The 13,628-nt window shown below is 33.2% G+C and overlaps 1 protein-coding gene across 1 annotated transcript; it reads right to left on the reverse strand.

Annotated features, from left to right (window-relative positions):
* Window positions 1-10,453: 10,453 nt before the first annotated feature.
* On the reverse strand, window positions 10,454-13,628 carry LOC123016471 (L-dopachrome tautomerase yellow-f2-like). The gene is made up of 4 exons (XM_044416887.1): window positions 13,303-13,628; window positions 12,962-13,246; window positions 12,449-12,912; window positions 10,454-10,880 (listed from the first exon to the last, which is right to left on the reverse strand). Exons 1-4 carry the CDS (start codon window positions 13,577-13,579, stop codon window positions 10,533-10,535), a joined length of 1,374 nt encoding a protein of 457 aa, XP_044272822.1. The 5' UTR covers window positions 13,580-13,628; the 3' UTR covers window positions 10,454-10,532.

Below are 13,628 nucleotides of genomic sequence, written 5' to 3' on the forward strand. Positions count from 1 at the left end.
CAGTTTTTTCAGTTTTCAAATGCAAATTATTCAAGTGGTTGGAAAGGGGCGAGAGCCGCGAGCGATTCGGGGCAGCAGTGCTTTACAGGTTTTGAGTTCAGTAGTGTCAAACTGTCATATTAAAGTTTTTTGTTTTACTTGATACTATCAAAAGACAAAAATTGTTTTGAAATAATTTTTAGCAGTTTTCCAGTTTTGTTATCTGTCGAGTCAGTCAAGAAAAAAATATTTCGGGCAATAAATGAAATGATTTAACTTTACACAGAGTGATTCAAAAATGTCGGACCAACTCTCGAATGGTGATAGAAGACTTTCAGCTAAGCATAAATGAATGAATATTTTTGTTTCAAGGTTTAAAAAAAATAGCAGAACTGTCAGTTTTTATATTATCATCTAATCTATTTTTTTTTTGTTTCCGATGTTGGTAGATTTAATTTATTATTGAATTTGCTAGTTTGTTAAAAAATATTACGTCCGGTATGCCTCTTACAGTACTCATTTCGATATTCAGGACTCCTTCGTCTCCTCGTCCTTAAATATCTTATTCGTACTGTAATATTTAACTTACCGGACTTATCACATAAATGACAAAAAATTGTTTGAGCCTTTTTTCACGAAATATAACTCTTCAAAGATTAGACTTTGATTAAGTTTTTGGCCGTTCCGATTATGTAATCTTAAATTTAGTTAGCGGAAATGAAAAATCTTGTAAAACTAAACAGATACCTATTCAAAAAAATCACCAATTTGTGTCTTATGGTGTAAAAAACATTTTTATTTCATACTGTTTCAAGAAAATTTGTCAAAAAAAATGGATTTGACATTTTATTGTGTCAAAAATCACAATCCGGGAAGTGTTAATATTGTTGCTTTTATACACTTACCGGCTCTGATACGTAACAGCTCATTTACCTGATCTTTTATGTACTTAAAGTCTTTCTATATTAGCTTGAATTTTATGGTGCAATAGAAGCAATTAGGTACTAGTTTGGTAAGTCAAAATTCAAGTAAATATAGAGAGACTTTATCGGCTTTGATTGCGTAATAAAACCAAAAAGCCTAATTTCTTGGATAGTAAGAAATAGAGTTTATTACAAATTTTTTCCTGAACTTTAGATCAGGTTTTTGCTCTTTTGGTAGGAAAAAAATGAATTTTTGATTTAACTTTTTTCTCTCTCATTAAAGTTAAAATTAATTGAAAATACATAGGTATATTAACAATTCAAGAAATATCTAAAAACATTTATGATTAGCAATATACATATTTTACTTACGACTTTCAAAAATTGATCTCCCAACCATAGGTTTTAATTATTAGATATCTTTGTGTTTAACTACTTAAATCAAAACACATTTTATTCTACCTACTTTTGTATTCATAGTAACAATAGTAACAATTTTGTGTAAAAGCAAAAATTCCATGAAATTGAAATTCTTCAACTCATCGGTTTTACTGCAATCTCAAATCATCATTATAAACTGTTAAATTCCGAAAAATGCACCAGTGAATGAGAAATTTCTAGGAGGACAAATTGATGACAAGTCAATGCAATGAACGTTAGAAGGTGTCATATTTTTGACAAGAAAAAAGTTAATAATTTGAAATTGACATTAATGTTGACTTCACGTTAATACTTGGTTTACATTATTTTTTTTTGCAACAGAAAAATGACGACCAAAGTATTTTGTCTCCAGTGTTACATACAACGTCTTATGATTCATTTAAAATTTGAAATGTTATAATAAATATGACAAATTATCAAGTGTAGAATCAAGTGCAGTAGCTTATGAATACCCACTATCCTCATGGAAAACAAGTAAAGTATTCTAGCAAATAAATTGTAAAAACCTTAATGAGTGCTATTACCCAAGAACATAATTTGAAAGTCATTATGGGTCAATAATGAACAGGTGAAACATAAATGTTTATGTAATATGTAACTTACATGACCAATCTTGTGTTTAAGTTTTGGATAGATTTATAGCACATAAACTAATTAAACTGAGCTACATAATCATTTTTTCTATTATACGTACTTGGTAAATTTTTTGTATTAAACTGTTCATATTATTTCCTAATAAATCGTTGAATCGTTGGTCAAATTGCAAACAGTGATGCGGATTCCAGTTCGCGAAGATGCTACCAACCGTGCATTAATTAAACGAGACAGTTATAGAATTATATCTCGGTTTGACTGACATCTTCAGTAATGAATGTTAATGTGATGAAATGGAGATGTAAATATTCCACGGTGGCCCCTGCTCCTTCTGTTCTCAGTAAGGGTGCGTTTCTCCAAATGCACAACAGAACCGCCGAAGCAGAAGATTTCAACAATGAATGAACAATAACAACGAAGGGCTACCAAGTGAGAAACATGAAAATGATTGCTAGACATGTAATGTGCATTTTTAATGCCAAGTTGCTCCCATGATCGATTGCCGATTTATTTATTTATTTCTGGCGCTCATAACAGAAATGTAAATTAGTTTTAATAATTAATAGAACGGGCCGATAGTTAAGGCCCACGCGGACGAATATCACGGATGACAAGAGACCGTCAACACAAATTACAGTAAACCGCATGAATATTAAGCAGAGTTAGCTCGGTAAATAAAACCAAAATAACACAAAATCACACTAAAGTTCTCTAAAATATCCAACGCTTTAAAACGCGCCATCCATTATTAACCGGACATGCAATTCCACTAAAAACATCGATAACGACCACCAACCCCAAAAAACGACGACCGTGTCAAAGGAAAAATTGACGCAGGACATGCTCATTTTCAGAGATTTTTTTCGAGTTGCGATTTGAGGGATTTTTATGTCATGCTTACGGAGGATACCGAGACGGAAATTCCACGAGAACGGCTGCTTCCGTACAGCTTATCTCTTCTTTTTAATTCGGAAGCAGAGTGCAAATTCTGACAAGGCGAAAGCAGAGAATACCTTGTTGACAAATATTATCTTCTCAAGCCTATTATACAAAATTTTTTTCCAGAAGCTTTCTTTAATTTTTTCATTCCAAATTTTCCAAAAATAGTTCATTATATTGATGTATAATTCATTTTGTATTTGCATTTATAAGGGTAAAAATCTCCTTTTTTTACTTGTTTCTCTAGTGTTTTTAAAATATGTAACTATTTTTCGAACTTTCTAAAACTATTTTCTCTCTCATATACCTCCTACTTGAAACTGAAATTCGAACACCTAGAAACAAACTTTCTCATAAATAAAATTTTGAATAGAAATTAATGTTACGATTATCCCAACCTATTATCTAGACTATCTATAGCTTGGGGGTGCCAGCGAGATTGGACCGCATAGAATTAAAAAATAAAGGAACAAAAAAATTGTCTATTGTAAAAAATAAGTATAAATTGGTGTCATAAATCTGAAGTCAAAAAGACTATTTTTAATATCAACTCTAAAAATTAACTCAAGATTAGGGACACCGTTAACTACCTACTCCCTAAAAGCACTGACAACCATCGTAAACTTAAGGACAAAATTCAAAAACACTAGAAATGAACATTTGTATCGCAAATTTAGTGTTCACTGTACCAATTTCATCTCTAATTTAACTTTAATTTTTTCTTTACAAATTTTTCAAAAATAGTTCATTATATTGATGTATTTTGTATTTGCATCTAAAGTCCGTTTTTTTTTAAATGGAAATTACTAAGTCAAAATTTTGGTGAAAAAATTGGTAGCAGCTTGTCTCCATAGCCACAAATTTTGTTTGCTCTTTGTTTTTGTCCCTAGAAATTTTGTTAAAAAATTATGGTTATGTGTTTAAATTGAGATGTTGTAAAAAATTTTTACTTTTATGAATCTTGTGTGTCTGTTTCCTCTTTGAAAGCGCTATAATTGAATACCTGAGGACAGACATCATTACCTAAGGTCAAAAGACAGAATTCAGTGCTAATAATTTTTACAGAAACACACCGCAAGTAAGTACAATGTTGTGAACAAAAATGAGATTGTTGCTACAAAAACTTTGAAGAAAAAGGATGTATATACAGAAAAAAGTTATTTAGCAAAAGATACAAGTGGGTATTATGATGATTGGCAATAAATTTTGTGTAATTTATTGAAATGAGCTCAAAGTTGATGCATTTTATAAATTCTCCTTAAGCTTTAGTTTCAAAATTGTTACTCTTTCAACTCGTTCCTGAAAAACATGCACAAGACACTAATTTAATTGCGTTCTTTCCGAGGTTCTTTCTCATTCATGTTTATTTTGTATTCTTGTCAATTTTTTGCTAAAAATTAAGAATGTTTAGCAAACCTGCATTACAATAATTGCGTCTACATTTTAACTGGCCCTTTTTCTAACTTCCTGCTTACGAACTATTCGTTTCCAAATTTCGAAAAACTGTAAGTGTACCAAATTTGTTTCTTTTTTGGTGTTTCCTCTCTAAATTTTCTTAGACGATTTTTTGTGTTGACGTTTAATGACATTGTTTTCAAATTAATTCAAAAAACCGGAACTGCCAACTTCCTTTATTAAAATTACCATGAATGAATTTACTAGTGATGCCAACGTTAAGACTGTTTGGCATTTCCATTTAAAAAAAAAAAAAACTTTATGAGGGTAAAAATCTCTCTAATTTTAAATCGTGATGTTGGCGGTAGTGGAGAATGTGTCCGGAAACGCATGAACGTAACTGTACAAACCCGGAGTTTTCCACGCTAATGAGGGCGCGCTGGCCAGTTACCTACCGCAGGGCGCCCTTTCGCCCCTTCCGGGATGCAATACGCGTCGCGACGCCCACTAGCACGGGCTCAAAAACCCCATCGCATCACACATAAGACTGGAAAGAATCGATCAGAGACCGTCGACGGCGTACGTAAAACGATTTAAACTGCGGAATGGCAAAGACGAATAACGCAATTTGTAGTCCGTGAAACTAATTGCAGCTTGGACAGTGTTTTAATGAGAAGCGGCCGGAGTGGTGTGCCCTGACACCTAGGGGAATATGGATGGCGATTGGTAAACCTGAACTGACATATCGCCCTTTCTGCAGTCTTTCGACTGATAGATTTCCGATTTGGAAACTTGTAAAGTCGGCTCATTAGAAAACTAATGCGAAATTTCGGAAAAAGATCTCTTTTTAAAGCGGATAGAACAGATGGGGAAAAAGGCGAACGTTGAGCCCAATTAAACCCAATTAAATGGTAATAAATGATTTCGGACGTTTACAACCCTTTACCATATGTCCATTGGGCGGACGTGTCTCTTAAATTAATGCCAGGATCCTGGAAATGGGTCAACGGGCTACAACCGGAGACGGAAAGCCGAATAAAAATTACTAATTATTATTTACAACCACGGCGTTTCGTTATTCGGACCATTAAACTGACGAGAATAAGCCATTTGGCGGCTGGCTAACCACCGATTTTATCCAAACTAACAATCTAGGTGCATAATTAAAAGACTTTACGGCCACAGCAAAGAATCGCTAAAAAACATTAACATTAACATTCACACATTAACATTGACATTAAAGAAATCAAAAAAACAATTTTATTAAAGGTTTAATATGAGTGTGCTCAATTGTAGAGTGCAATAAAACCTCTATTGTTATTAAAATCAAATCTAGTAGTCACACATTAAAACTATCTATTTGTTTTAAATTGTTTCCCTAAAGTGTTTTTAAAATATGTAACTATTTTTTGAACTTTACTAAAACTATTTTCAGTTATTCCTTCTCTCTTATAGGTATACCTACTACTTGAAACTGAAATCCAAACACCTAGAAACAAACTTTCTCATAAATAAAATTTTGAATAGAAATTAATGTTACGAGTATCCAGGGTCAGATTACCCAACATATTATCTAGACTCTAGACTATAGCCTAGGGGTGCTAGCGAGATTGGACTGCATTGCATTAAAAATAAAGAAACAAAAAAATTGTCTATTGTAAAAAATATGTATAAATTGGAATGTTCTGGTGTCATAAATCTGAAGTCAAAAAGTCTATTTTTAATATCAACTTCAAAAATTAACTCAAGATAAGGACAAAATTCAAAAACACTAGAAATGGCGATTTCTAATCGCAAATTTAGTGTTCACTGCACCAATTTCATCTCTAAAAACAATGATTAAGAGGAAGTAACGAATGTCTATTATTATACCGGTACGTTTTTGCAACGAAGTGTGGTAACTTTGTTTTTTATTATTTCTCTAACATCCTTGACAACTTAATTATTATAAAAGCAATTTATAAATGTATTATCGAATTCATAAAAAACTAATACAGCAAAATTTTATTGGAGTAAATTGGGCTACGAAAAATGTCAAATATTACCTAACGTCTGTCATTACGACAGTTTGAATTTTTAAGTTTTTAAAGCACTAAATTTTTAAGTATGTTTTGAAAAAGACGCTAAATTGCAAATAATAGGTAGACCAACCATCAGAGACGTATTTAGGTTGTCTAGTTGACCAATTAAAATTAGTAACCATTTAACATAAAGTAAAGTGTTACACTACAAAATTTTTGAAAATTTGAGGTAATTACGACGTTTTGCTGTCCTAGTTTTTTATGAATTCGATAGTAGGTACTTTTCTGGTAATATTCAGAAATGTTTTTCAAAAATCAGTTACCTCCAATAGTTTGCAAAGTGGGGACATCATCAGTCAATAACCACCGTACATAGGTAACCCTACGGTTACCCTACAGTTACCAAGGTAAATGTAATAATCGAATCAGCAGAAAAAATATTAATATGACGTAGTGTCATTTTTATTTTTTCTGCTGATTCGATTATTACATTTATTTAATTGTATGTGGATTTTTCATTTGTAGCAATTTATAGTTTTATTTTCTGCATAAGAAACATTTTTTTCTAGGTGTTTTAAATTCAATAGCGACCAGTAAATTATTCTAGCATTTAGTAACAGCAACTGACATAAATTTTCTCTTTGCTGTAAGTGATACAAAATCAAGTTTTTTATTTTTTGTGAAAATTATAAAAAGATTTTTTTTCTAACTAGTGTACTAACGTTCGGTATTATCATTTATTGTCGAAGTACTACCTCAAAGAGACTACTGTATATTTTTTGTGGATATTTAAACATGTTAAGTAATTAATTTTAAGATTTCTCAGTTGCATCAAAAGCAAAAATCTTCACGTACTTATTTATTTACTTGCTTTTGTATTCTTTGCACCTTGTCTTGGATATGAGTAAACATTTGTTGATTCACGACTCATTTCCAATAGAAAAACGCAAACATCTCCTCTCATCCATCTATTATTCCAATTATTTTCGAGCATCCTTGGAATAAAAGGCACCATAAATCCCATTCTGTGTGCCTCTCGTCCTTGCACCAATAACCCTAAACAAACAGTAAAATCACAAAATCCGTGCAACAATAGTTGTAATAATCGGTCCCAACTTTTGGCTTACGTTGACAATCTTAAAAAATCTGACAATAGATTAAACATCTGAGGACACTCGACTTGAAAAGAATACAGGAAACATCGAAACTCAACCGTTTTGCTTATGACCGAACATCCAAGCGTGAAAACTCTAGGGGCTGTTCTTATTATATTTTTTATTTGAATTGGTCGGCCATGTGCAGAAGTGGACGGTTGTGTATAAACATCGTGTGCGTACTCGACGTGAATAAAACTAATACGGTCCTGAAGAGTCATTACCACCCTTTCGCGCCTCCGGATCGAAGCTTCAATCTCGTGCATTTTCCATTTTTAATGGAAACACAAAACCGGTTGATACTTAAAGAATAAATCAAGTCAAAGTAAATATTGAAACAAGTCTTCCGCTACTCCAGTTTCAAATAGGAATGTTTGCTTACTTTATGTTATTGAATCGGATTTTTATTTGGGTTAGGTCCCTGTCGGGTTGAGACTGTGACCATTCGAAAGCTCTCACGATCAAACGAGACCCATTCTAGCGGTCCACAGTAGCGGAATGTTCATAAAAGAAAATGCCGCAAGCCCTTTAGTTTTGGTAGTAGGTAACTATTGTGTCAATTGTTAACAATCGGGGCTGTATTTGGGGGTACGTAGAGGCGAAAGTGCGGTGGACGCTTGTGTATTGTTAGGATCGTTTGAGTTGTGCCGAAAATAAACCCAAAGCCGTTTTCAGCACTGACCGGTGCCAATATAACTTTATTACATTATAAAACAATATAATTCTACCACAAAAGGGTGCTTTCGAAAAATCCAACATTTATTGAAGATGCGGTTAGAAAGTAAGACCGAGATTTGCATTTATTCGGGGCTGTAAAATACACCACGACTAGAAATTTTGTCCTATTTTTATAACCACAAAGAAACATTTGCAGTTACAACAAAAATTTACAAAAAAAATAAAAAAATTAAAGAAAAAATTAATCATAAGTACAGTGGTTATAAATGATTTTCATCTAGCCAGCTTTGGAATTTTTTGGATGTACTTCTTCATTTGTGTAATAAATTGTTGTTAATTAAACTTTTATTGTTTTAACTAATTTCCAATAATAATTGATAATAATGTATACTTTGGAAAAAAAACAAGTTCATAATTGAAGTCTATTTTCAAAGTGGACGCTTAGTAAACGGCATTTTTTTAATTTTCAGTTAAAACAGGCAGGTACTCCTATTTTCGTAAAGCGGCATTTTGTATTTTACATGGAAAATTCACAGCTGGCTAGATGAAAATCATTTATATCCACTTTGTTTAACAAAAATCCAATACAACAGTTATAGAACAGCCTGAGCATTATGTATTTTTAAAATACCTACACCTTACTTTTTGTTTTCTAAATTTCATTACACTTTCTAAAGTTTGTTTTTTCTTTAAATGGAAATGTCAAACAGTCTTACTTAACGCTACAACTACCAGTAAATTCATTCATGGTAATTTTCATAAAAGAAGTTGGCAGTTTCGGTTTTTGATTTAATTTGAAAACAATGTCATTAAACGTCAACAAAAAAATCGTCTAAGAAAATTTAGTTTAGAAACCAGGAACATGAAAAAAATGTTAAAAAAAATATCTATAAAAATTTATGAAAGTTTAAAGTTTGCACTTTGAATCTATTTATTTCTGTTGGAGAAATAATTTTAAAAGTTTTTGCTACAGGCTATTAATAAAAGAGGAAACAAGGAAGCTATATCCTAAATTGTAACTCTGTTCAATGTTATTTTTGGCTTTTATTGGCAAAATTTTTGTACTTTTATTAAATAATTGTAAAAAAAACCTTTACAGGATCATCAGTATCCATAAATAGACATAAAAAAATGTCAAATGTCAAAAAAAATTGACAGATAGAATTTTTTAAACATTTTTTCCATGATCCTGGTTTCTTATCTTACTTAAAATTTTTCTTTGGGGCGCGAGTTCTGGCGCACCCTGTATACTATTTCAAAGGGCAAATAAGCACACAAGATTAATAAAAGTCAATATTTTTACAACATCTCAACATCATGAAAACATAACCATAATTTTTTAACAAAATTTGTAAGGACAAAAACAAAAAGCAAACAAAAGCAAAAAAAAGTTTGTGGCTATGGAGATAAACTGCTAGTAATTTTTTTACCAAAATTTTGACTTGGTGATTTCCATTTAAATAAAAAACCGACTATATTTTATTTTTCAAAAAAATCATTGCAATTTAAATAAAACAAACCATCATTACCACATTTTTAATGTTTATGAGTTTAGAGCGAATTGTTTGTACAGAAATAATTGGTGGGTGAAACCTGGGGTCAACTTTGTCCCTCGCCCTGTCAATCAGTGACTTTTTCGAAGCTAACATTTCCTTTTTCGCTGTAAAACAGCTCACATTGCGAGTCGTTTAGCAGAGCGCCCCTTCCATAACGAGCTAATAATTGCGCTTAAATAAATTAGGTAAAAATCGTGGGCATGAGTGATACGATGTTAATGATAGTGAACGCACATGGGCGCAGCCGGAAGCGCAGGTTAGCACGAACACCCACACATAAAGGCGCACTTCCGTTTAGGTAATGGTCTGAGAGAGTGATGTCTGTCGAGGACTCGTTCATTTATTATTATCCTTCCTCCCTTCTCCCGTTTTTTTCCCTTCGCGTCTCTCGTTTGCATAACACAAAATCACGTTGTTTGATTACGACGTTTGACAGCCGAGTACTAAGAGCCGGCCACCGGATCCGTTCATTACCGGACCTGTCAATATTTGCACTCGGTCCGGTCGTGTTCCATTGTTTGAAGCACGTGATGTCGCTTCCGGTCAAACGTGAAGGTATTTTGGATATTTTGACCAGATTGAAAGACTTCGGAATCCATTCCGGGCGCGATTTCTGGTAAGCCAAAAGCCAGGATCAAGATTGGCCCGCGATATATGAGCAGATTTCGCAGACTGTGCACTGTTTTACTGAGGTTTTACCGGAATCGAATAAGATAGAGACAGTTTTATGGTGATCGGATATCGTTCACTAAACTACACCAATGAATTCGCGATTTATGGGGCAAAAAAGACGCTTTATTATCACAAAAAGACAATGATACAATAGAGTCTAACTACAATAAAAAACATGCATTAATAGTGCGATCCGCCTCTTGAAGACTCGCATTTTGTGCCTCGGATTGCCGTATCCACGGTCTCCACCCACACTCGGAAGTTCGTCCTGTCATAATCAAGAGTGCCGTAGAGGAATACCGGCATGGTATTGGTCAATACCACGATCTTATCTTCCACAATTTTGACATCACTGGGATATATCATCTTTTCATCACTTCTTTGTACTAGGGAAATATCACTAAGAGGCTTATTGATATTCCAGCAACCCAAAGCGTTTTGATTTACCAAACCCAAGAAAAGGACTCCTTTGGATTGATGCAAATCCGAAGAAGACGTTTGGGAAAGTTCACCTTTGTTTCCAACAATCTGAAAAAAATTATTATTTTAAAATCTGAATATTTGCATACTCAAGGCTGACTCAAGAGGTGTGTAATCGGTGTATAACTTTTTTGGTATTTGATATTTTGACTTGTCGTTTTCAACGTCTGGTAGATCACTATTTAAAAATATGTTTACTATATACAGGGTGTTGTATGCAGGGTGATGAACCAAAATTATATTTTTTAAATAGAACACTTTATATATTTTTACATTAGGTATTCGTTTCTACGTCAAAAAATAATGGCACTTTGTGTAAATTAGTATAGCTCCATCTCTTTTTCTTTCTAATTAAGAAAATATATCTTTGATTCATTCCTCCTGTATACAATATCCTGTATATAGTAAAAATATTTGTAAATGCTGCACTTCAAGTAGATCTATCGGACGTTACGGTATGTCAATATATCAAATACCAAAAAAGTTAAGTAGTTCCTACCGATTACACACCTCTTGGTCAGTCTGTATGTGTGAATGTAGTAGGTAAGTAGAAAAAAATATAGGGGGCATGTTAAAAAATATACATGGCATGTTGTTAGAGACACCTCTCAAAAATGTATTGAAAACTCGATTGTTATACAGGGTGATTCTTAAATAGACCGACAAAATTTTATCCTTGATATCAAATGAGAACATGCTAGAAAAAATATTGAAAAAATTCTTTGTTTAACCGTTCTCCAAATAAAATTTATTAAAGTTATTTTCGAGGTAAAAACACTGATGTGTTCGTAAATAGTATTAGCGCAGGTAGTGGAAACCATGGTATTAATTTGATCAAAATGTACTTGATCATTGCAACAATTCATAAACGCCGTATAAGTGGCACGGATCAAGGGGGTTTTGCCCCTACAAAATAAAAACGTAAGAAGAGTACAGCTGTGATAATATTTTGTTGGTCTATTTAAGAATCACCCTGTACATATTTAACAAAATTATTAGCCCAAAACTGTATGGTGAAATTGGCAACACCGTCAATATATCGGTATATTCGCCGTACCTCTATTTTAATTGTTGTGAAATAAATTTGGTATATCTTACAATTTTTGTAACTATTGGTTAGCTGGCGCTAACTGAGCCTTAGTTAGGAGAATAATCGCAAATCCAAAGCATTTTATTATTACTTACACAATCTCAATATTCCAAAGCATATTCACGGTTAGAATACATATTTTTTAGCACATAATAACCCAAAACTGTTTTTAAACTAACTAGCTATCAATAACATTAACATTATTTAAAAGTTGATTCTTAACTATGTTGTCAGATCAATTTTTCGGCTTTCATGATCAATTTTGCCGATTACTACCAATAATTTTCAGTTTCATTGATGTAAAAGAGTAAAGGATTTTAAGAAATAAACAAAAATAATTGTCAACTTTACTTCTTCATATTGGTAAGGATAGTTGAGAAGGAATGTTTATGCGCCATATTGTATACATTTTGTCAACTTTATATTTTATGGAATGAACAATTTTGCTTGATTTTTGCAGAAAACTGTTTTTTTAATATAATAAAAAAATTAAACGTTGATTAATCGTTTCTTAGACAAAACTTACCTTAAAATCGCTTCCGTGGTACGACCTAGTAGCCAATTCTTCATTTTTCAAAATCCTTGTTGACACTTTGTACAAATTAACTCCTGCCATTGAATGGAAATAAGCATCTCTGAAGCCATCAGATTTTACGTCTGTAATAGCAATACTGAAAATTCCATCATTCCATTGAAACTCATGGCCTCCAATTGAAAATTCTCCAACAGTGTTCTCGAGGTAGAAATAGTTATGATTAACCCTCCACGCTTTATTTTGACTCAAACTATAAACAACCAACCCGTAACCTCCAACATCTGGGATATAAGCAAAAGCGTCTCGACAGTTATTATTAGTCATATCAATAGTCAAACTGGCTAAGTTTGAAGTGTTTCTGAGAAGATTTGCAGGAAATTGGTAATACTGGAGGACTTTGTCGGTTTTTAAGTCCATGATGACTAAAGCAGTTGGTTGGATTTGTTGAGGATTTCCTTAAAAAAAATATTTTTTTATCAAAATTTTCACAAAAAACTAATTTACCAGGAGTCTCAATCAGACCAGTGTCGACAAACCACAACCGGTCGCATAAATCCACAGCCACTCGATAAACAGATACAAATCTATACCCATCATCCCTGTTGGAATCCCTCGAATCTCTTAAAGTGTTAGTCTTCCAATCGGGATAGGGAATTAATGGTACATTATGCCTTTCGCTACTATTGGCCCAGACAAAATTCACCGTCGATGGTACCCCCATCCGCCTTCGAGGAACCGTTATAAACAACTTATCTTTCCAAAGATTAGCCCCCATCGGAATATTATTTTCTGCAATGACCTCGTCTGATAACACCCAAAAAATTATCTCCCGGAAAAACACTCACCATAGATATAGTCCGAATTGGTATCAGGCCTTTGTGTTGTTCTTCTTGTAGTTCGTCCAGGTCTCCTGGTGGTGTGTCTTTCGTTACTGTTGGTACTTCCGGGAAATGCGATGGGATCAGGTTTGGGAATATCAATATGAGAGGAGGAGTCCTGGCCCGGCCACACGTAGTTGATCCTAGTCCAGGAAAACTCCTCGTGGAGTCCTTTGCATGTTATTAGGGGAAAGATGCAAAGGAGGAGAAGTGACGGTTTGAGTAGTATCATGATGCGAACCATACGAGTGATTTTTGAGGACTAAACGAGAGATGTGTGTTGTAGTTGAGGA

Source organism: Tribolium madens, unplaced genomic scaffold, assembly GCF_015345945.1.
Source record: "Tribolium madens isolate multiple individuals breed KSU strain unplaced genomic scaffold, Tmad_KSU_1.1 Scaffold_1;HRSCAF=32;Tcas5.2_LG8, whole genome shotgun sequence".
Classification (NCBI taxonomy): Eukaryota; Metazoa; Arthropoda; class Insecta; order Coleoptera; family Tenebrionidae; genus Tribolium; species Tribolium madens.